Source organism: Neomonachus schauinslandi, chromosome 14 (genome assembly GCF_002201575.2).
Source record: "Neomonachus schauinslandi chromosome 14, ASM220157v2, whole genome shotgun sequence".
NCBI lineage: Eukaryota > Metazoa > Chordata > Mammalia > Carnivora > Phocidae > Neomonachus > Neomonachus schauinslandi.
Window position 1 is genome coordinate 69250017 of NC_058416.1, and position 23502 is coordinate 69273518.

Consider the following 23502-nt stretch of genomic DNA (forward strand, 5'->3'; position numbering starts at 1 on the left):
CAATGCCAAAATTTTCGAATTTAAAGTCTAATTTATTAATGTTTTCTCTTATGGAGTGTGCTTCTCATATCTTAGACATGTCTAACAACTCTTTGCTTAGCCCTAGGTCCCAAAGGTATCTTATGTTTTCTTTTAAAAGTTTTATGGTTTTACATTTAAATCTATGCTCCATTTTGAATTAATTTTTGTATACCATTTGATGCTTAGGTTGAAGTTCATTTCTTTTTTGCCTACGGATGTCCAAAGACTCCAGCAACAAAGTACCTTTGTCAAAAAGTCAATTTGGTGTATTTGTGTTTATTTCTGGGTTTTTTATTCTGTTAAATTGATTTATAGGTCTCTGTTCCTCCCCCAACATCATGTTGTCTTGATTACTCTAGCTATACAGTAAGTCTTGGCATCAGGTAAAGTGATTTCTTCCACTTTATTCTTTTTCAAAACTCTTTTAGCTGTTCTAGTTCCTTGTGTTTCCACATAAAATTTAGAGTTAGTTACAAAATGTCTTCCTAGGATTTTGATAGAAATTGTTTTAAACATAGAAATCAATTCTGGGAAAACTGACATCTTTATTATGTTGAGTTTCTCAGTCCATGGACATGGTATGTCTCTCCATTTCTTCAGATCTTGAATTTTTTAGCATACAGATCCTGTACAAATTTTGTTAGATTTATATTTAAATATTTCATTTTGAGGAAGCAGAGTATAAGTTTCACATTTTTGATGAAGTTCAATTTATCAATTTTTTTCTTTAATGGATTATGCTTTTGATGTCATACTTAAGAGCTCTTTGCTTAATCTTAGGTCACAAAAGTATTCTCCTATGTTTTCTTCTAAAAGTGTTATAGTTTTGTGTTTTATATTTTGAATTAACTTTTATAGGTGTTTTATATTTTGAGTCAACTTTTGCCAACACAAAACTATCTTCATTACAGATTCTTTATAGTAAGTCTTAACATTGGGTAATTACTCCAACTTTATCCTTTTCAAAATTGTTTTAGCTATTCTAGTTCATTTGTATTTCCATATAAATTTATAATAAGCTTGTCTACATTGAAAAAAATGTCAGGGAGGGGTGGGGGGATGGGGTAGCCCAGTGATGGGTATTAAGGAGGGCATGTGTTGTGGTGAGCATTGGGTGTTATATGCAAATAATGAATCATTGAACACTACATCAAAAACTAATGATGTACTGTATGGTGACTAACATAACATAATTAATAAAAAAGAAAAAATGTCTTGCTAAATTATTTTTATTGGAATTGCATTAAATCCGGGCGCCTGGGTGGCTCAGTTGGTTGAGCGACTGCCTTCGGCTCAGGTCATGATCCCAGGGTCCTGGGATCGAGTCCCGCATCGGGCTCCCTGCTCTGCGGGGAGCCTGCTTCTCCCTCTCCCACTCCCCCTGCTTGTGTTCCCTCTCTCGCTGTGTCTCTCTTTGTCAAATAAATAAATAAAATCTTTAAAAATAAAAAAATAGGGGCGCCTGGGTGGCTCAGTTGGTTAAGCGACTGCCTTTGGCTCAGGTCATGATCCTGGAGTCCCGGGATCAAGTCCTGCATCGGGCTACCTGCTCAGCAGGGAGTCTGCTTCTCCCTCTCCCGCTCCCCCCTCTTGTGCTCTTTGTCTCTCTCACTCTCTCTCTCAAATAAATAAAATCTTTAAAAAATAAAAAATATATAAATAAATAAATAATAAATAAATAAATTTTTAAAAAAAGGAATTGCATTAAATCCATTGATCATTTTGGAGACAACTGACATCCTTACTCTGTTGAATCTTCTGATCCATGAGCATTTTATGTCTCTCCATTTATTTTGGTCTTTTATCTGCATTTTCTAGTTTTCAGTATACAGATACTATATAGTTTTTGTGATATTTATACCTAAGTATTTCATGGGGGTGCTTTATAATTTTTTTAAAAATTTTGGTTTCTAAAGGCTCACTGCTAGCACATAAAAATATGATTGGTCTTTGGGGCACCTGGGTGGCTCAGTCCGTTGAGTGTCTGCCTTCAGCTCAGGTCATGATCCTGGGGTCCTGGGATCAAGTCCCGTGTCGGGTTCCCTGCTCAGTGGGGAGTCTGCCTCTCCCTCTCTCTCTCTGCCCCTACCCCCACTCATGCTCTCTCTCTCTCTTTTTTAAAGATTTTATTTGTTTATTTGCTAGAGAGAGAGAGTGAGAGTACAAGCAGGGGGAGCGGCAGGCAGAGGGAGAAGCAGGCTCCCCGCTGAGCAGGAAGCCCGATGTGGGACTTGATCCCAGGACCCTGGGATCATGACCCGAGCTGAAGGTAACCGCTTAACTGACTGAGCCACCCAGGCGTCCCATTCTCTCTCTCTCACTCTCTCTTAAATAAATAAATAAAATCTTAAAAAAAAAAGAAAAGAAATATGATTGCTCTTTGTGTCCTGTAACTTTGCTAAACTCACTTACTCTGAGAGTATTTTTATAGATTTCTTAGGGGTCTTCTACATAGCAATCATGTCATTTGCAAATAGGGATACATTTCTGTTTCTTCCTTTCTAATCTGAAAGCCTTTGTTTTTTTTTCCCTTGTTTATTATACTGGCTAGGACTTCCAGTATGAGGATGAGTGTGAGTTGTGAGAATGGACATCCTGGCCTTGTTAATGATCCTAGGAGTCTTTCACCACTAAAGTTGCTCTTAATCAGGTGGAAAAATTCCTTCACTTGGAAGAATTCCCAGTTTGCTGAACGTTTTTATTTTTTAATTTTTATGTATTTTTTTAAAGATTTTATTTATTTATTTGACTGAGAGAGAGAGCACAAGCAGGGTGAGTGGCAGAGGGAGAAGCAGGCTCCCCGCTGAGCAGGGAGCCTGATGTGGGGCTCCATGCGGGGCTCGATCCCTTGAGCAGAAGGCAGACGCTTAACCAACTGAGCCACCCACACGCCCCTGCTGGAAGTTTTTACCATGAATGATACTGAATTTTTTCAAGTGCTTTTTCTGCATCAATTGACATGATTATGTAGTTTCTATTTAGACCATTAATATGGTGATTTCTCTGATTGCTTTTCAAATACTGAACCTATATTGCACAGCTAGTATGAATCCCACTCAGTCATGGTGTATTATTCTACTTATATATTGCTGTATTCAAACTACTAATAGTGTAATGAGGACTTTTTCATCTATGTTCATGAGAAATATTGGTCTGAAGTTTTCTTTTCTTGTACTATCTTTGTCCCGTTTGATATCAAGGTAATGCATTGGGAAGTGTTTCCTCCTTTTCTATTTTCTGGAAGAAGTTGTGTGCAAATGGTGTTATTACTTCTTCAAATGTTTGGTAGAATTCACCAATGAAATCACCTAAGCCTGAATATTTCTTCTTCTTCTTCTTTTTTTTTTTTGGAAGGTTTTAAATGATGAATGCAATTTCTTTAATGTTATAGGACTATTCAGGTTATATACTTGATCTTGGGTGCATTTTGGAGTTTATGATTTTTGAAGAATCCATTTATTTCATCTAAGTTGTCAGAACTGTGGGTAGAGTTATTTGTAGTATTCCCTTATTATTATTTTATGTCTGTGGTATCTATACTGCTGATGGCTTCTTTCTTTTTTTTTTTTTTAAGATTTTTTTTTTTTTTTTTTTTTGTGAGAGAGAATGAGAGACAGAGAGCACGAGAGGGAGGAGGGTCAGAGGAAGAAGCAGACTCCCCGCCGAGCAGGGAGCCCAATGCGGGACTCGATCCCGGGACTCCAGGATCATGACCTGAGCCGAAGGCAGTCGCTTAACTGACTGAGCCACCCAGGCGCCCGCTGATGGCTTCTTTCATTCCTGATGTGGGTACTTTGATATTTTCACTTTAGGAGGCAACTGGCCTAGTTGGGTTCAAGCCACAAGTTCTGACCAACCTTCTCCTGGTGATGATTTCATTATCAGTTCCCTTTACAATGCCTTTGCAGTGCTATTTGAATCTTTCCCTCATATGCGCCAGTCAGTGGCCACTGGGACCTTGGTGTTCATGTGGCTTTTAGTTCAGTTCTTCAAGTGTGCAGTTTAGGATCTGACTCATGCACGTGCAGCTTGGACATGAACCTAGAAGTTCATAAACAACTTTACAGGGTCACTTTCCCAAGCTCCTCTCTGTGATATCTTGGTATTTTCCAGTTCCCAAGGGCTCCTTCTTTCTGTCCTTTGGCGCAAGACTGGGACTTTATTTACTTATCTCCACTGCCCATTTCCCATCACTGCACCCACATCTGGGGCCAAGTGGGTGGGAAGAGAAAGAGAAGAATGCAACAGGGGTTCTCACTCACTCTCTTGGGACCACACCACTTTCTCCTGGAGGGGAGGGTTTCCCTCAAAGCTCTAGGCACCTGTAGCCCCCTGCTGCTACTATCACTGCAGGGGAACTTTCCTGTTCCTTGGGCCTGAACGAGAGGGCTTGTCCTGGAGCTCTCTCTGTCTGCTCACTCATGGATCTCCCCCAAGTCCAGACTGGAAAATACCGGAAGGAAAAAAGTTGTAAACTTACCACCTGTTCATTGTTACTTCAAATTATGATCTTCTCCAATCTGCTTGTGGCTACTTAATTTCTGGGGTGCTTAAATAACTGTCCCATGCATTCTGTCCAGGTTTTCTAGCTGCACAAAGTGAAGTGCTCTCACTTCATCCTCCCGAGGACTGGAATCAAGCTGAACTGCATTTTAGAAGACTCATTCTGGCTGTTGAGGAGTCTCTAATGGAAGACTCTGGAGTCCAGGATCTGGGAGGCCAGGTGGCTGAACCAAGGTGGAGGCCATGCAGATGAAGGGCAGCAGGCAGATGCAAAACTGTTCAGGACTGGCACTCACAAGACTTAGTGACAGCTGAACGTGAGAGGTGAAGGAGGGGAGGAGTAAACAGGACACTTGAGTTTACTACTGGCCCAACTTCCAGGTCTGGAAGGTAACCTAAGACTATGATGAGGGCAGTTTCAAGGCCGAGGGCAGTGGGTCAGGTGGAACAGTGGGAAGAAGCCAGGAGAGAAGCTGAGGCTACAGGAGAGAAAGGAGAACAGCTATGGAATGAGGTCCCACTGGAGTCAACACAGGGGTAGATGCAGGGAGGTTGCTAAGTGTGATGGTAGAGAGCTGAGATGGTCCAGAAGGTGGACTTCTTTGTTCTATGGAATGAGAAGGAGGCAAGGTGTTTTGCTGGGGTAGTGAGGGTATGTAGAGTGGCAAAGACTTCAAGAGCCACCGGAAGATGGGAAAGGAAGCTGTCAGGGGACCCACACTAGGGGGCCAGGCACTGATAAAGGCCCAGCACAAGCCCTGGGTTTAAGGGTGTGCTGATCTATGTGATTGGGAGGGACTGCCCCGAACCGGGGCTGCAGGGCTTATGCACCTTGGCCCAGTGAAGGGGCCCTACTATTCCTGCCTGAAGGCAGAAGGTACAGAGCTAAGGGATTGTCACCAAAACAGCGACAGCCTCACTGCTGTCAACTGAGCACTCCAGCTGCTAAGCTGAGCGGTTTGTAATATGATTTAATTTATTCCTCTTGACAACCCTAAGTGGTCTTTATCAATAGACACACTTTTAGGGTAAGGAAACCGAGGCACAGAGTGGTCAAGCCACTTTGCTGAAGTGACCCAGCTAGTAAATGGCACAGCTGAGATTCAAGCCCAGGGCTGTCTGGTTCCCAGGCTCATCTCATGGGTTGGTGGAGGACGTGTGGGTGTGATGGAAGCTGGACAATCAGGCGAGGGAGGAAGACCCCTCTCAGGAGTGACTGGGGGACAGATACCGGGCCAAGCCAAGCAAGGGAGAAGAAGAAAGAAGGCAGCTACTAGAGGAGGAGCCAGAGGTCTAGAAGGGTACTGAGAGAGTAGCTGCTGTGGCAGCCGAAAAGGGGTCAGACTCTGACTTCAAATTACTGAGCCAGAGCCCCAGGGTCCAGAGGTAGTTATGTGAGGGAGGCAGACAGGATCTGTGATACCAAGGCACAGCTGAAGATGCAAGGGTATGCCAACCAGAGGACCTCTGGTTGGGGGAGCAATCCCAGCAGGGGCACCAAGATGCCAAGATTTAGATGAATGAGCAGCATGGAGAGGAGGCAAATGCTGGAGGTGGGCATGACCCTGGCCTTGGTCACTTGCCCCTCTCAGAGCAGGGGTCTACCTAGATGTAAATTCACTCTCCTGGTTGTGGTGTTCTCCCCAAAGGTACCACATTCTTTTTTTTTTTTTTTTAAAGATTTTATTTATTTATTTGACAGAGAGAGACATAGCGAGAGCAGGAACACAAGCAGGGGGAGTGGGAGAGGGAGAAGCAGGCTTCCTGCAGAGCAGGGAGCCCGATGCGGGGCTCGATCCCAGGACCCCGGGATCATGACCTGAGCCGAAGGCAGACGCTTAACGACTGAGCCACCCAGGCGCCCCAAGGTACCACATTCTGATGACCCCACAGGGACCTTTTTAAAACGACAAGTGAGTGAGCAAAGGCACACACGCAAGCCAGCCCTAGCAGCCCAGCGCAATCTCAGAAGGGCCTTCATCCAGCCACCAGATGGCAGCTGCAGACACCAGATAAAGCCTTCCATTGTCAACCGAGGCCCACATTTCAGAAGCTGCTAAGAGTAAATCATCCAGTCCGGGGTTGCTTATCTCCTCATCAGAGTATCAGAAGACTCCATGCCCTTCCTCACACAGATTCTTCTAATAACACACGAGAAAAATCTTGTACATCTGAGACGAAGGAAAGACTGTCCTGAAAGGCTGGTGAGCTCTGCTCTCTCTGGTGACATGAGTCCCTGCCTATCTCCACCCCCACTGGAAGGTCCCCTGATTAGCTGCCCAGGACTTCACCCGAGGCCCCAGCCACCAGCCTCCTAGAGCTCTGCGCACTCGCTGCTCTCGGGCTCCCCGGGCCTGGCACACTGCCTGGAGCATTCAGTAGCTGCGGCCTAGGCAGGAGTAGATGTTGTTTCTAGTGTTCCATGGCAGCTGGGCAGAGACCCACGGGAGGACACAAGCAGGATGATCGCAGCTTGGCTTTGGCAGGTGGATGTGCTAAAAGGTCAAGAGGCCAAGAAGGGCCTGGGGCAAGGTAGGGGCCACACAGGGGACCCACGGGGAAGGCTGCACAGTGGGAAGGCTGGGTGGGCAGAAGAAAGCAGAGGACAAGGGTCTTCAGGAGCTTGAAGACCGATGTGGGGACTATCAGTGATGGGGGGAGCAAGATGTGGTCAGCAATGGCAACATGTCAATGGAAGGCTTCCTAGAGGTGGGAAGGGGGAGAGGGGACAGCCCTAGGAGACGGCCAAAGACGATGCCAGAACTTGCTCTGGGCTGGACAGGTCATCTAGACCCTCCCCCCACCCGCCCCCCTCCAGTGAAGTTGTAGGAGGTCAGAGGTGAGCAGCAGGGGCCCTGCAGAACAGCTCCAGGTAAAGGAGCTGGAATACCTGGTGCTGGTCAGCACCAGAGACAGGCTTCCTGGAGGCTGAAAGAGGAGCCTCCAAGAAGGAACAAAGGACAGAGGGAGGGGAGCAGGGCTGGCCACAAAGCCGGGCTGGGTGTGAGAGAGGAGCACAGATTGAAGGCTAGGGAGGGAGGAACCCTCCGGCAGAGAGGGGCAACAGAGGACCCTGACTGAGGATAGTAGGGACAGGTGGGTTCATTTCTTCCTAAGAAGCAGTAAGGACGATAAATAAGGAAAAGAGAGCCTCATTTAAAACCAACCAACACTAACAACACATATGTTCATTAATTGAATTTAAATAAAATAAAATAAAATTCAAAAAAATAAATAAGTAAAAAATAAAACCAACAAAAACAAGGTAGTTGCCAAAATGAGCCCTGCCCTCCTCACCATAAAGAGGAAATGGAGGACAAGGGCACTCCCGGGTCCTGTGGATCAGAGGCACACGGTGGCTGCATGCAGACTCCAGGCCTTCCCAAATCACCAGGGCAGAACTGGTCCCGCGCTGGTCCCGCACGGCCTTGGCCTGCTGACCTCATCCCTTGAGGCATCTTTAGACGTCATGGTCAGCTTTGGGGCCCAACTGCCTACAGCACAGCAGGCCAAAGGGACGAGGGACAGCTGCCAGGAAGCCAGGACCCGATAAGAGCGCGGAGGCTGGAGAGAAGTGAGCCATGCGGCCTGGAGTCAGTGAGGGGCAGGGGTTAGAGTACGCCATCACGGTGGACACCACATCCATGCCCGCCATTGCTCTCGGTTCCTTTGGGTTCTCTTGAATGGCCCTGTCCCATAATCCTTCCTTCCAGTGTTCCATTGCACAAGGCCCCTCAACCTGCCCCATCTGATAGGGGGGCTCAGCCTGCCCCCCTCATCCCATGTCCTCTGCCCTCTCCTTGTGGGAGTACTGGCCTGGGCTGGGTGGTCGCTGGGTCCAATGCCAGCTCCCTTTTCCCACGACGGGTTCTGGGGCTGGTGTCCCTGTGTCCTTGGCCCTCTTACTCCACCTCAGGCTTGGCTCATCTCTCCCCCTGAAGAGTCAGGGGCACGCAGGCAGCCTACTCTCAACCCCCACCAGAGAGCTCCTCCAAGGCTGGGTCCAGGCCTGGGCCTGTTCATCTCTGAGTTCCCCACACACGGCCCAGTCCCTGGGACACAAAAGGACACCAATCAAGAGCCCTTTGTGACAAACGCATGCACTGTACTTTTATAAGGAACATTTCGGCTTCAAGCAACCTCACATTGCTGGACTGCTTTCTTCTTTCACAGACAGAAAAGAAGCCTAGTGCCAACAATAAAAAGCAACCATAAACAGAGGGAGCATTAAATGAAAAAACATCAGGCGCCTAGGTGGCTCAGTTGGTTAAGCGACTGACTTCGGCTCAGGTCATGATCCTGGAGTCCCGGGATCGAGTCCCGCATTGGGCTCCCTGCTCAGCGGGGAGTCCGCTTCTCCCTCTGACCCTCCCCCCTCTCATGTGCTCTCTCTCTCCTCTCATCCTCTCTCTCAAATAAATAAATAAAATCTTAAAAAAAAAAAATAAATGAAAAAACATCTAGGGAGTTTGAGCATCCCCTCATGCACTTGGAAAAGTCTGCCCAATTTTTGGCTAAAGTCCATTTTCTTTAGTGATTATTTACAGAAAGGTTAAAAGAAAAATCTTTTCTCCCCCATGTAGCAGAAAGAAAGATCTGACAATTAGGTCAATGTCATTTTTGTAAGTGCTATGTACTTCTGATCTCTCAGGGTCTGATCAACGTGACATAATAATTAGGTCTAACAAATAAGGATAAGTAAACTCAAACAAGGAACCCCAAATTCATACCCCAAATACATAAGTAGGAGAGAATCTGGGGGTCTTCACTAAGCAAAACAGAGGGAATACAAATGGCCTGGAGAAAAGGCCCTTGGGTTATAGGGCATTTGACAGGACATGATGCTTCACAGCTTTCAAATCCTTATAATTTGAAATATATGTAAGCAATTTGCTTCCCTCTGAAGGGGTGCAGGCAAATCAGCCCTTCCCAGGGAAGAGCCCAATGGCAACTGTTAAGCAAACCACTTCTCAAAGGGGTCCAAATAACTGAAGTGTTCCAACCATCAGATGCAAAGTCCTTGGGCAAAAAGTAGGTCCTTCTGCTGTGTGGGGGCTTCTCCTGCTGACCAAAGGTGCTTGGGCCTCCTGGGACTGGCAGGTGGCTTCTATGCTCTAGCTGCTGAACCAGTCAGCCCTTCTGGCTACCATCCTCCCTCCAGGAGCCCTGTGCTCCCAGCCAGATGGAGGCCCTAGCCCAAGATCTTGCCAAGGCCACCTCTACCAGACTGATCTCCAGCCTCCCCTTGATGCCTGCCAGGCTGAGGGATGATGTAGCCCAAACACACGCAGTGTCCCCAGCCACATAGAACCCCCCATGGTCTCTGAACACATCCATTCCTTTGCTCTAGCCATTCCCATCCCCACCGCCTGGATAGTCTTCCTTCTTCCCTGCCCCTCTCACCTCCATCTCCATATTTCAAACCCTTCTTGTCCCTCAAAAACCCACCTCGGGTCTCAGCTCCTATAAGTAGCCATCTCTGACATCGTTCTCCTCTCCCACCCACCCCAGTGGTGACAGCCTCCTACCTTACACTGTGCTAATTCACCTGTAAATCATTCTAACCTCCATGGGAACTGTCACGCCTCGTTCATGAAGTTTGAGTTCATGTAGGACTGTGCCATTTGAATGACGTTCGTTCCCTCTGAAAGGTTAATATACAAGAGCACATACTGTGCAGAGGTCTACTAGGGGTTATTTTTTATATAATAAAAACTACTGTGGCCTAGAAATAGGTGATTCCTTCTTTTGGCCCATTTTAGACAACTAGCAAGTTAAGGCCACAAATATAAAACTGGAAAGCTCAAAAGGCCAAGTTTCAGGTGCCCAAGGGGTCAGTTCACTTCTGCAAGAGAGCAGGGGCAGACATGTGCTGCTGAGAAGAGGGCTCCAGGAGTGTATCCAGGTCCTGGGCTCTGCAGATGGCTGTCCCAGTACCCAGATTCCTGACTGACACAGACACTCATTCAGGAGGGGCAAGCACACCCCCAAGATGACCATGACTCATCCCTCTGCACCCACCAGTGTGCATGTCCCCAGCCAGAAGGGAGAGCAGCCGCCTTCCCCAGAATGCAGCCCTCCAGAACTGCTGTGCCACATTTCAGGGAAATACATGTTGGTGGAGGTAGGTCATTTAAAGAGCGAAATCATTTTTTTCCCTTCACTTTTCAAACACTCTGAGTACTTGACCTTCTGCGGATGATTCTGTCCTATCACCTGCTACCAGCTGTGGGCAGGATGATTTATGAGTGCTGAGCCACACTCCCCGACCACAGTGCCAGGATGAATGGAATTGGTTGCACCCATAGCACTACACACTTCCCAAAAATTATCATGTAATCCTGGTAACTGAGCAGGGGTGCTGAAGATGAGGAATCTGGAGCTGGGAAATATTCACTGGTTTGACTGAGGCCCCAGAGATGGCGGGAGCTCAGTCAGAAGCCTTGCCAACCATCCATTTTATAGACAAAGAGACTGAGGTCCCAAGAGACACAGGGACTTGCCCAAGGTCAGATCTGACCCTCCTCGGCTTAGCACCCAGCCCATAGTACCACAGAACATGCTACCAAATTTGGAAAATGAATGGCAAAAGAAACACAATTAGCCCAGAAGGACAACAATGGAGTCTTGAAGGACCCTTGGGACCCCCACCCCCAGCCCAATTCTCTGCTGGAACCTCCCATCATGTCCCTACCATCCCCTCCCTTTTGTAGTACATTGGTTTGTTTCTCAGCCTAAGCAGTAATCGGTCTCACCCCTTCTACCGCTGGTTCTGCTTGTGTCTCCCAGGGCCACAAAAAAAGAAAAAAACAAAAAACAGGTCTGCATTCTCATTCACAAGCTCTGACCCTTCAAACTTGCAATATGAGCAGGCTCTGCCTGGCCTTCCTTTCTCCCATGAAATGTCATGAGTTCCTTCATCTGCTCCAGTGGTGGCAGGTATAGAGAAACCACAACAGCCCAAGCCTCCTCCCCAAGGACAATTCGAGCACGGACAAGGGTATCCTGGCTGCTGTGCACGCTGGCCCCACAACAAACCCGCACTGGGCACCGAGCCCAATGCCAAGCCCAGAGCTGGGCCCTGAGGTCACCACGGAAATAAGACAACACAGGATCTCTCTGCCCTGGAGAAACTCAGGTTTTATGGAAGAGATGGGCAATAAGTAACTAAACAAGCCAGTCCACTAATGAGGGCAGATCACAGGGAAGAAAATAAGGATGCTATCATGGAGCTGTCTTAGGAGAAGGGAACAACTTAAACCACTCTGAAGTGTTGCTGAACTGAGACCTGAAGGATGAGAGCCAGGCAGGCCAAGAGTAGGAGCAGGAGTGTTCTAGGCAGAGAGGAGAGGCCAGCAAGTACAAAGGTCCTGAGGCAGGAGTTGAGTATGGTGAGCAGGAAAAGAGTGAGGGAAGAAGGCCATAGACTGTCATGCAAGGTAAGGAGCTCAGATTTTACCCTGAAAGCACTGATGAGCTCCCTGAGATGTGTGCGTGTGTGTGTGTGTGTGTTAAATACACATAAAATTTAACACGTTAACCATTTTAAGTGTATAATTCAGTGCTATTCAGTACATTCACAATGTTGTGCAGCCATCACCTCTAGCTCCACAACACTTTCATCACCTAAAAAGGAAACCCTGTACCCATTAAGCAGACACTTCCATCCCTTCTCTCCCCAGCTCCTGGCAACCACTCCTCTGCTTTCTGTCTCTCTGGATCTGCCTATTCTGGACATTTCATATATATAGAATCATACAACATGTGACCTCCTGTATCTGGCCTCTTTTAAGAAACGTGTTTTCAAGGTTCATCCATGTTGTAGCATGTATTAGTACTTCATTCCTTTTCATTGCTCAGTAATATTCCATTGTATGGATATACCACATCTGTTGACCCATTCATCTGATGATGGACATTAGGGCTATGTTCACCTTTTGGCTCTTGTGGAGAATGGGTGCTATGAACATTCCCATACAAAGTTTTTGTTTGAACACCTGCTTTCGATTCTTTGGGATATATACCCAGGAGTGGATTTGCTAGGGTCATATGGGTGATTATATGTTTAACTTAGTGAGAAACCACTAAAACATTTTCCACAGTGGCTGCACCATTTTACATTCCTACTGGCAGTGTTTGAGGGTTCTAATCTTCCACATCCCTATCAACACTTACTTTCCATTGTTGTTGTATTTTGATTTTTGTTTTGATAATAGCCATCCTAATGGGTGTGAAGTGTGGTTCTGATTTTCATTTTCTTAATGACTAACAATGTTGATTATCTTTTCATGTGTTTATTAGCCATTCAGATATCTTCTTTGAAGAAATTTCTATTCAAGTACTCTGTCCATTAATATCCTGGATTCTAGACACATCAAAAACATGTCTTGCACAGCATGGTACTGGCACAAAAACAGACATACAGACCAATGGAACAGAATAGAGAACCCAGATATGGACCCTCAACTCTATGGTCAAATAATCTTTGACAAAGCAGGAAAAAACATGCAATGGAAAAAAGACAGTCTCTTCAATAAATGGTGCTGGGAAAATTGGACAGCCACATGCAGAAGAATGAAACTCGACCATTCTCTAACACCACTCACAAAGATAAACTCAAAGTGGATGCAAGACCTCAATGTGAGACAGGAATCCATCAAAATCCTAGAGGAGAACATAGGCAGTAACCTCTTTGACCGCGGCCACAGCAACTTCTTTCAAGATACATCTCCAAAAGCTAGTGAAACAAAAGCAAAAATGAACTTTTGGGACTTCATCAAGATAAAAAGCTTCTGCACAGCAAAGGAAACAGTCAACAAAACAAAGAGGCAACCCACAGAATGGGAGAAGATATTTGCAAGTGACACTACAGATAAAGGGCTGCTATCCAAAATCTATAAAAAACTTCTCAAACTCAACACCCAAAAAACAAATAATCAAGTCAAAAAGTGGGCAGAAGAGATGAACAGACACTTCTCTGAAGAAGACATACAAATGGCTAACAGACACATGAAAAAATGTTCATCATCATTAGCCATCAGGGAAATCCAAATCAAAACCACACTGAGATACCACCTTACACCAGTTAGAATGGCCAAAATGGACAGGGAAAGAAACAACAAATGTTGGAGAGGTTGTGGAGAAAGGGGAACCCTCTTACACTGTTGGTGGGAATGCAAGTTGGTACAGCCACTTTGGAAAACAGTGTGGAGGTTCCTCAAAAATTTAAAAATAGAGCTACCCTATGACCCAGCAATTGCACTACTGGGTATTTACCCCAAAGACACAGATGTAGTGAAAAGAAGGGCCATATGCACCCCAATGTTCATAGCAGCAATGTCCGCAATAGCCAAACTGTGGAAAGAGCCGAGATGCCCTTCAACAGATGAATGGATAAAGAAGATGTGGTCCATATATACAATGGAATATTACTCAGCCATCAGAAAAGATGAATACCCAACTTTTACATCAACATGGATGGGGCTGGAGGAGATTATGCTAAGCGAAATAAGTCAAGCAGAGAAAGTCAATTATCGTATGGTTTCACTTATTTGTGGAACATAAGGAATAACATGGAGGACATTAGGAGAAGGAAGGGAAAAATGGGGGGCGGAATTGGAGGGAGAGATGAACCATGAGAGACTATGGACCTGAGAAACAAACAGGGTTCTAGAGGGGAGGGGGGAGGGGGGACTGGTTAGCCCAGTGATGGGTATTAAGGAGGGCACGTACTGCATGGAGCACTGGGTGTTATATGAAAACAATGGATCGTGGATCACTACATCAAAAACTAATGATGTATTGTATGGTGACTAACATAATATAATAAAATTAAAAACTACAAAAAAAAAAAAAAACATGTCTTGCAAATATTCTCTCCCATTCTGTGGACTGTCTTTTCCCTTTCTTGGTAAGTGTCCTTAGATGCACAAAAGTTTTAGATTTTGATAAAGTCTGATTCATGTATTCTTTGTCTTTGGCTACTTGTGTTTTTGGTGTCATATCTAAAAGGCCATTGCCAGACCCAAGGTCATGAAGATTTACTCCTTTTTTTTTTCTTAGAGCATTATGGTTTTAACCTTTATATTTAGGTCTTTGATGCATTTGATCATATGTGGTATGAGGTAGAGGTCCAACTTCATTCTTTTGCATGTGGACATCCAGTCATCTCAGCACCATTTGTGGAAGAGACTATCATTTCCCTGTTGAATGACCTTGGTACCCTTGTTGAAAATCCGTTGCCCATATTTCTAGACTCTCAATTTTATTTCATTGATCTGCATGTCTATCCTTAGGTCAGTACCACACTGTTTCAATTGTTGTAGCTTTTTCCTTAAATATTTATTTATTTATTTTAGAGAGAGAGAGCATGCTGAGGGGAGGGGCAGAGGGAGAGGGAGAGAGAAACTCAAGCAGACTCTGTGCTGAGTGTGGAGCCTGATGTGGGACTCAATCTCACGATTCTGAGATCTCATGACCCTGAGATCACCACCGGAGCCAAAACCAAGAGTTGGACGCTTAACTAACTGTGCCACCCAGGCGCCCCTTGATTGTTATAGCTTTATAGTAAGTTTTGAAACTGGAAAGAGTTCTCTAACTTTGTCTTCTTTTTCAAGATTGTTTTAGCTATTTTGGGTTCTCTGGGATGGTTTTTTCTACTTCTAAGAAAAAAGGCCATTGGAATTTTGATATGGATTGTATTGAATCTATACATTGCTTTGGGCAGTATTGCCATCTTAATAATATTAAGTCTTCCAATCCATGAACACATCTTTCCATTTATTTAGGTCTTCTTTAATTTCTTCTGCAATTTTTTTGTTTTTGTTTTTTTAGTTTTCAGTGAACAACTCATCTCCTTGGTTAAATTTATTCCTCAGTATTTTATTATTTGTGATGATATTTAAGTGGAATTATTTTCTTCATTTCCTTTTTGGAGAGTTCATTGTATGTATAGAGAAATACAAGTGACGTTTGTTGATCTTGTGCCCTGCAGCTTTGCTGAATTTGTGTATTAGCTTTAATAGTTTTTGTGTGTGTGTGTGTGTGTGTGTGTATTCTTGGGGATTTTCTATATATAGGATTTTGTCATCTGCTAATAGAAAGTTTTACTGCTTCCTTTCCAATTTTTCCTTTGGTTTCCTTTTCTTGTCTAGAACTTCCAGTACAAAGTAGAATAGCCATGGTGAAAATAGGCATTCTTGTCTTGTTCCTGATCTTAGGGGAAAACTTCCAGTTTTTTAACCATTGAATATGATGTTAGTTCTGGGTTTTTCATAAATGCCCTTTATCATGTTGAGGAAGTTAGCCCCTAGTCTGACTTTGCTGGGTTTTTTTTAAAGATTTTATTTATTTATTTGACACAGAAAGAGATAGCAAGAGCAGGAACACAAGCAGGGGGAGTGGGAGAGGGAGAAGCTGGCTTCCCGTCGAGCAGGGAGCCTGATGTGGGGTTCGATCCCAGAACCCTGGGATCATGACCTGAGCCAAAGGCAGATGCTTAATGACTGAGCCACCCAGGAGCCCCCTTTGCTGATGTTTTTATCATGAAAGGGTGTTGGATTTTGTCAAATCCTCTTTCTGTGTCAGCTGAGATGATCATGTGAGGGTTTTTTTCCTTTAATCAATGTAGTGTATTATACTGATTGGTTTCTTATGTTGAACTGCCCTTGCATTCCTGGGATAAATCCCACTTGGTGGGAACATGTGTATAACCCTTTTGATATGCTGTTGGATTTTGTTTGCTGATATTGTGTTGAGGGGTTTTACATTTATATTCATAAGGGATAATGGTCTGTAGTTTTCTTTTCTTGTGATGTCTTTGTTTGGCTTTGGTATAGTGCCAGGCACACAGAGTAAGTTAGAAAGTGTTTCCCTCCTCTTCATGTTTTGGAAGTTAGAGAAGGATTGGTATTAATTCTTTTTAAATGTTTAGTAGAATTCACCAGTGAAACCATCTGGTCCTGGACTTTTCTTTGTTGGGAGATTTTTGAGGACTGATTCAAATTCTTTACTTATTATTTTCTATTTCTTCTTCAATCAGTTTGGTAACCTGTGTGTTTCTAGGAATTTGTCCATTTCATCTATTTTGTCTAATTTCTTGACACACAATTGCTCATAGTATTGTTTTATAATCCTTTTTATTTCAGTAGTAATGTCCTCATTTTCATTTCTGATTTTAGTAATTTGAGTCTCCTCTATTTTTTTCCTAATCAGTCTAGCAAAAGGTTTGTCAATTTTACTGATTGTTTCAAAGAATCAACTTTTAGTTTCACTGATTTTTTGCTATCATTTTTCTATTCTCTATTTCATTTATCTCAACTCTGATATTTATTGTTTCCTTCTTTCTGCTAGCTTTGGTTTAGTCTGATCTTCTTAATCTAGTTCCTTAAGATGGAAGGTTTGGTTATTGATTTGAGATTTTCTGTCTTTTTAAATGCATATTTTATAGCTATAAATTTCCCTCTGAGCACTGCTTTTGCTGTATCCCATAAATTTTGGTATGTTGTGTTTTCATTTTCATCCATCTCAAAGTATTGTCTAATTTCCCTTGTGATTTCATCTTTGAATCATGGGTTGTTCAAGAGTGTTTTGTTTAATTTCTACATATTTGTGAATTTTCTAGTGTTTCTTCTGTAATTGAGTTCTAGCTTCATTTCACTATAGTTAGAAAAGATACTTTGGGGCGCCTGGGTGGCTCAATTGGTTAAGCGACTGCCTTCGGCTCAGGTCATGATCCTGGAGTCCCTGGATCGAGTCCCGCATCGGGCTCCCTGCTCGGCAGGGAGTCTGCTTCTCCCTCTGACCCTCCCCCCTCTCATGTGCTCTCTCTCTCATTCTCTCTGTCTCAAATAAATAAATAAAATCTTAAAAAAAAAAAAAAGAAAAGATACTTTGTATGATTTCAATCTTCTTAAATCTATTGAGACTTGTTTTGTGGCCTAACATTTAGTGTTTCATGGAGAATTTTTCACATGCACTTGAGAAGAATGCATGTGTTCTGCTTTGTTGAGTGAGTGTTCTGTATATGTCTGTTAAGTCTAGTTCGTTTATGGCACCCAAGAGTTGTACGCAGTGCAGTTATATGATTTAATGCCCATTTTTTAATATGTCATTCTGCCTGCGGTTTGGAGAACTGACTGGAAACAGGAAGACAGTGAGGAGGTTGTTGCAGACATCCAGCTAAGGGGATGGTGCCTGGACTGGGGGGTGGCAGAAAAACTGGAGAGTAGCAGATGTTTTCAAGAAGTAAGTAGAGGTAGGAAGTAGGCTTCCTGCTAGATTAGAGATGGTCCACAGTCTAAAAGGGACAGATAGGCCCCGGGATGACCTGCAGGGGGTCTGTCTGGAGTGCCCTTGACCTAGCTTGGTCGCTATCAGCCAGAGTCAAGGAGAACCACACCAGACTGCCTTCCCTCATTCAGGGTTACCTGAAACTGACTCCATGTGAAAAGTTGCAAACCACAACTCTCCAACATCAGCCTGAGAATGGTGGGAGAAGGGTGTTGCTTTGCAGAGAATGCTACTACAAGACCTATTTTTCAGGAAATAATCAACCTTTCTATACAAGCACAGTACCTTCCTGAAGGCTTCTCTTTCACATACATTAGTTCATTTATGTTTCAAAATATCCAAAGGAGAGGAATCCATTCCTCATCAACATATAGCAAGTGCTACCTTGAATTGTACCTGAATGTTTGTCCTGTCTTTACCTGGGAGGCTAAACCCTGGGGACACAAGACATGTGCTGTGTCTCCAGCCCCTGACTATGTCAAAGGGTATGAAAGGAAGGAAGGTGAGCCTGAGGCAACTCCCTCTGGGGTCCCAACCTCTCCTAGAAGAAGTCCAGGCTTCACAATTCCTAGCACTGCCCAGCTGAGTTAACAAGCATTCACCATAGTGGCTTTCCATAGGCCTCCAAACAGAGCGCACAGGTCCTACTGGGGGTCTCGGCATAGCCCTTACCTGAGATGGCCCCAACATCCTCCTTCATAGGAAAGGGAGTGGTACCCTGAGGACCCCTTGCCAAGCTCAGCATCACTGTTGACACACCAGAGTCACATGAGTGCTGACCTCAAGGAAGAGTCACCGGGTCAGGGGGGGATCCATGCTCCAAACGTGTGAGACCAAAAGAAAAGGTCAGACCAATATTCAGTGACCTTCAATGTGCACTGAGAAGCTAGTACTGGGGGAGACCCCAACACAATGAGACTAGGTATGGGCATGGTGACTGGTATCATAGACCCTCTCATCCTGCTTTGTGCTAGAGCTCCTTCCACAGGACTCCCTGTCTCCCCAACCAGCTTGTGTGATAATCCTGGAGAGCAGAGCCTGTGACTCATTCTCACCTGGAGCCCTGCTTTCCTAAAAGAACTCCACATAGGTCTAAGGAAACACACACCATTTTGTGTTAGCTTCGGAAGAATCACAGCTTCCCAATCTTTCCTGCTCGTGTGTGTAGACCTAGTTTTCACCCGACAGAAACATGTGCTCTCACTCTGGGTGGACAATTCAGTGGGAGGCAGGCATTCTCACACACTGCTACAGGCATCTGATCGTATAACCCCTATGGAGGGCCGCTTGACAATCTCTCAGAATTATAAATGCACACTTCTGTTAACCCAGCCACCCCGCCCCCTGGAACGTATACTTCATTTATACTTCTGCAAATGTGAAATGGAATGCAAGGTTACTCATTGCAGCACCGTGTGTCATAACAAAATAAACAACCTAAATGTTCATCAACAGACGTTGGATTAAATAAACTATGATACATCCGTACAACAAAGTGCTAGACTGTTGTAAAAACAAGGAGGAAGTTTCTTACATACTGATAGGGGAAAAAATTCTAAAATATATTGCTAAATGGGAAGAAAGCAAGGTGGAAGACTGCATTTAGTTTAAAATAAGTACCAATTTTAATATATACGTAAAAGACACAAGGTAGCTCTGGTTGCCTCTGGGAGGGATCACAGGGTGGATGTGGCTGGGAACAAGAGTCAAGGGCAGGAGTCACTGCATGTGCTTTTGAAACTGTTGGCTTACGAATCATATAAAGACATTACATATTAAGAAAGTGACTGTATTAAAGTAAACACTTAAACGTCTTGCCCAGGATATCTGAGCTGGCCTTCCACCTCAGCAAAGGCAGCATCTCTGGCTAAATGGTTTTTCAGTCTCCATAATGGGCCTGGGAAAAAGTCTGGCCCCAGGGACAGGTGCACAATCCTGGACTCCCACCCCTGCTGCTGCCTCTGGATCTCACCCACTGCAGCATCTGAAGGGTCTGCTGAAGTCCAGGAACCAGACTTGTCCAAAGAAAAACACACACAACCCTGCTCACCACAAATATTTCTATCCCAAGAACTGCCAGCCAACCTTGACCACCTAAGGTCATTGCTGAGGACACATGGAGCTGAATAGGAAGGGTGAACACATACCTCTACCTTCCAGGGTTGGTCTGGACTAGCCTGGGTCTCCTGGTCACCACCACACCCAAACGCTTTCAATTCCCACTCTCTCCAGACCCACGACACTGTGTGTATACCCGCTCACTGAGGGCTCACTACCTGAGTGGCTGCTCATCATGTGGACAGCCTTGGCCTTGGCCAGCTCCAGGGCGGTGATCCACTGCTGCCGCTCCACCTCCGAGCTGGCCTTGAGGTGGTAGGTCCTTGCCCCACTGGTTAGCACGATACCGCAAGAGTCCTCCGTGTCAAAGTGCGCGGTGGACAGGTTGATGGTGCCACGGCAGGTGTGGGCCATTTCACCCTGATTTCTGTAGGATGCAAGAGAAGGTATGGGGTGAGGCTCCCAAACTCAATAGCTCTAGACTGAAGAAAGCCTCAAGGCAAATCCTCAGAATCTCAGACCCTTTGAGCTGGAGAGACCCTGGAGTCGGAGCTAGGAGATAATGCCTGGTGGGACTGACTGGAAGGGGCTTGGCTGAGGGGTGCTCAGTGGGGAGATGGCAAGAGGGAGGAGGGCCTGCATCAGTGCCAAATGCAGGGTATGCCTGCAGTGGGCTGAGCCCTTGCAGACACCAGGAAATGGAGAAGGCTGACCGTCTAGGGTCCTGCGAGGCAGTGTAGACATCTAACTCCATCCCAGCCTCCTTCCACTAAGCCTCAGAACCACAGAGTTGGAGCAGGATGGGAATCTGCCACTGAAAATGAGATTAGAGACTTGGAACCTCAGGGGGTGAACTTGGAGGTACCCCCTAGCAGGAGTGACCTGGCAACAGAGATCTGCAGGGCAAGGATGCCACCACACCAAATGAGAAGAAGTTAATGGCTGGCCTAACGCAGGGTGACCTCATGACAGGGACTGACCCTTTGTCGGTTATAAGATTGTGGAGCTAATGGTACCAAAGCAAGGGGAAGCAGAGGTGATTGAAGTGTGGGCCATTTCCAGCTGTGACCAAAGTCTGAAAATGGAGATGCAACCATCATGACTGGATCTACTTAACTCACTCCTTCACACACTCAAAGGAAATTCAGAACCCTCACAACATACCAAATTTCCTTCCACAGAGAGGGTTGGAAAAGGAAGAGCCATTGGTCAGCATATAACACTGCCAGTGGCAGGAGCTTGTTCGGCAATTCTTTTTTTTTTTTTTTTCGTCTTTTTTTTTGTTGTAGTTTGGCAATTCTGCTGGCCTCTGATGCTTCTTCATTTCCCCTGGTTGTTCCTCATCTGCTATTTTCTTGATTCTTCTACCAGTTCTATTTTCTTTTTTTTCTTTTTCTTTCTTTTTTTTTAAAGATTTATTTTTTTATTTATTTGACAGAGAGAGAGAGACAGCGAGAGAGGGAACACAAGCAGGGGAAGTGGGAGAGAGAGAAGCATGCTTCCCGCTCCATCTCACAACCTTGAGATCATGACCTGAGCCAACATCAAGAGTCAGATGCTTAACCCACTGAGGCGCCCCTCTTCTACCAGTTCAAAAGTCAAATGACTTGACACTCGGGAAGACATTCAGCTTTCATGTGAACAGTGGCCGCCTTTTCCAATTCCCTCCTGCTTTGGTTACATTCCTTGGAGAAGATGATGTAGTTTATATCCGAGGGAAGGTCCAGCTCATAGGTGCTGATGTCTTCCAGTTGAAGGAGACTCCTAATTTATAAAATTACTGGCAAGGTTGGGCATGCCTGTTGGAAGCCTGCCCTTTTATATTCAAGGGCTTTCAGGCTAGAGACTGTTCCAGTATTAAACAGTCTAGTAATTAACCAAAAATGCCACTGCAGCTCATCTCAAAAAAGAGAGGAGGGTGACTGTTCTAGACAGAAGGAACAGAAAGGGCAAAGACCATGAGGCCAAGTGGAGTTTACAGCTTTCAGAGAATAGGAAAAACTTACGTGTGGCTGGAGCATTGAGAACAACAGAGTGAATGAGAAAAAGATGAAGCTAGAAAATTGTGTAGGGACCAAATGTACTGCCTTCCAGGTGATGCTAAGGATTTAGACTTTTGTCTCAAAACAAAAACAATGGGCTTGCTGGGCCTCATGTCAAGAAAGGAGCAGGGTGGCCAAGAGTTACAGAAATTCCTTTGGAAAATGGGGAATAGAAGTATCTGGAGTGAGACGGTATATGGAAGCCTGGCCACTGTGTGGCACGAGGGCTAGGCTGGAAGTTATCTAGTGGCTATTGTTTTGGATTACAACCTAGTGACTAAAATAAATACCCCCGAGTCCATGCTGATGTAAGTAAATAGTCGAAGGATAAATGAATGCGGGAGAAAGGACAGATCTTCCTTAATAAAAGTAGATGTGATCATAGAAATAGAAAATCACTGAATGCAATGTGGGATTCTGCACTGGATTATAAAATTTAAAAAAAAAAGACATTAGAGAAAAACTTGTGAAATATGAATAAAGTCAGAGGTTTAGTTAATAGTATCATACAATGTTAATTTTCCACTTTTGACAATTTTACTTTGCTGAGATAAGATGTTAACATTAGGGGAAGCTAGATGAAGGGTATGTGAGAACTCTCTGAACTTGCAACTTTTCTGTAAGTCTGGGGTTTTTTTCTTTTCTTTCTTTTTCTTCTTGTTAGTAGTAGATCACCAGTTTATTATAAAAGTACACAACTCAGGAAGAGCCAGATGGAAGAGATACATAGAATAAGGTATAGGGAAATGGTATGGGGCTTCCACGTTCTCTGAGTGTGCCACTGTCCCCAAATCTCCACATGTTCACCAACCTGGAAATTCTCCAAACTGTGGTCTAAGTTACTTCAAAATTAAAAATAATTCCTATTAATGCTGCCATCACACTCTGCCCAGGACCATAGCTGATATGAAATCTTGTATCCAGAACCAAGAATTCACTTGCCCTCAGGCTCAGTGACACGGTTGGAGATATTCCCAATGTCACTGAAGGACAGAAGCCCTAAGTCCCCATCATAACATCTGGTTCTGGACTAGGCTTTATAAAGAGTGAGGCGAAGGCACTTTAAAAATCACTAGAAAAAGAAGAGTAGAGTGGGGGGTAAGGCTCAGGGAGGGAGGGAGAATCTCCCAGTCAAGACAAACTGAAAACCAAAATTCAAAACCCATGAAGGAAATCAATGCTAACAAAGAAAACAACAAAGTCAAATGCTCAGCAGATGAATCACTTCAGACAAAAATGGATCTATCAGAACAATATTTTTTAAATGAACATAAATAGGCTTAATATTCTTAAAGATGAAGGAATAGCATCAATAAAGAGCAATAATTTGTGAAACAAAACCTGGTAAAAACAAAACAAGAACAGGTAGACATGAAAAAGTAACAAGAGAATTTCAGCAAATGAAAATGTAGCAGATAGGGCGCCTGGGTGGCTCAGTTGGTTAAGCGACTGCCTTCAGCTCAGGTCATGATCCTGGAGTCCCGGGATCGAGTCCCGCATCGGGCTCCCTGCTCGGCAGGGAGTCTGCTTCTCCCTCTGACCCTCCTCCCTCTCATGCTCTCTGTCTCTCATTCTCTCTCTCTCAAAT

General features: G+C 44.6%; 1 protein-coding gene across 2 annotated transcripts in view; it reads right to left on the minus strand.

Moving 5' to 3' along the window:
• The window catches only part of OSBP2 (oxysterol binding protein 2), a 167713-nt gene that overhangs the window by 114951 nt on the left and 29260 nt on the right, over positions 1-23502 (minus strand). For both annotated transcript variants that reach the window (XM_021703400.2, XM_021703401.2), the window contains exon 2: positions 20091-20299. In XM_021703400.2, the coding sequence (XP_021559075.1) occupies positions 20091-20299 (209 nt within the window). The remainder of the gene's footprint in view (positions 1-20090; positions 20300-23502) is intronic.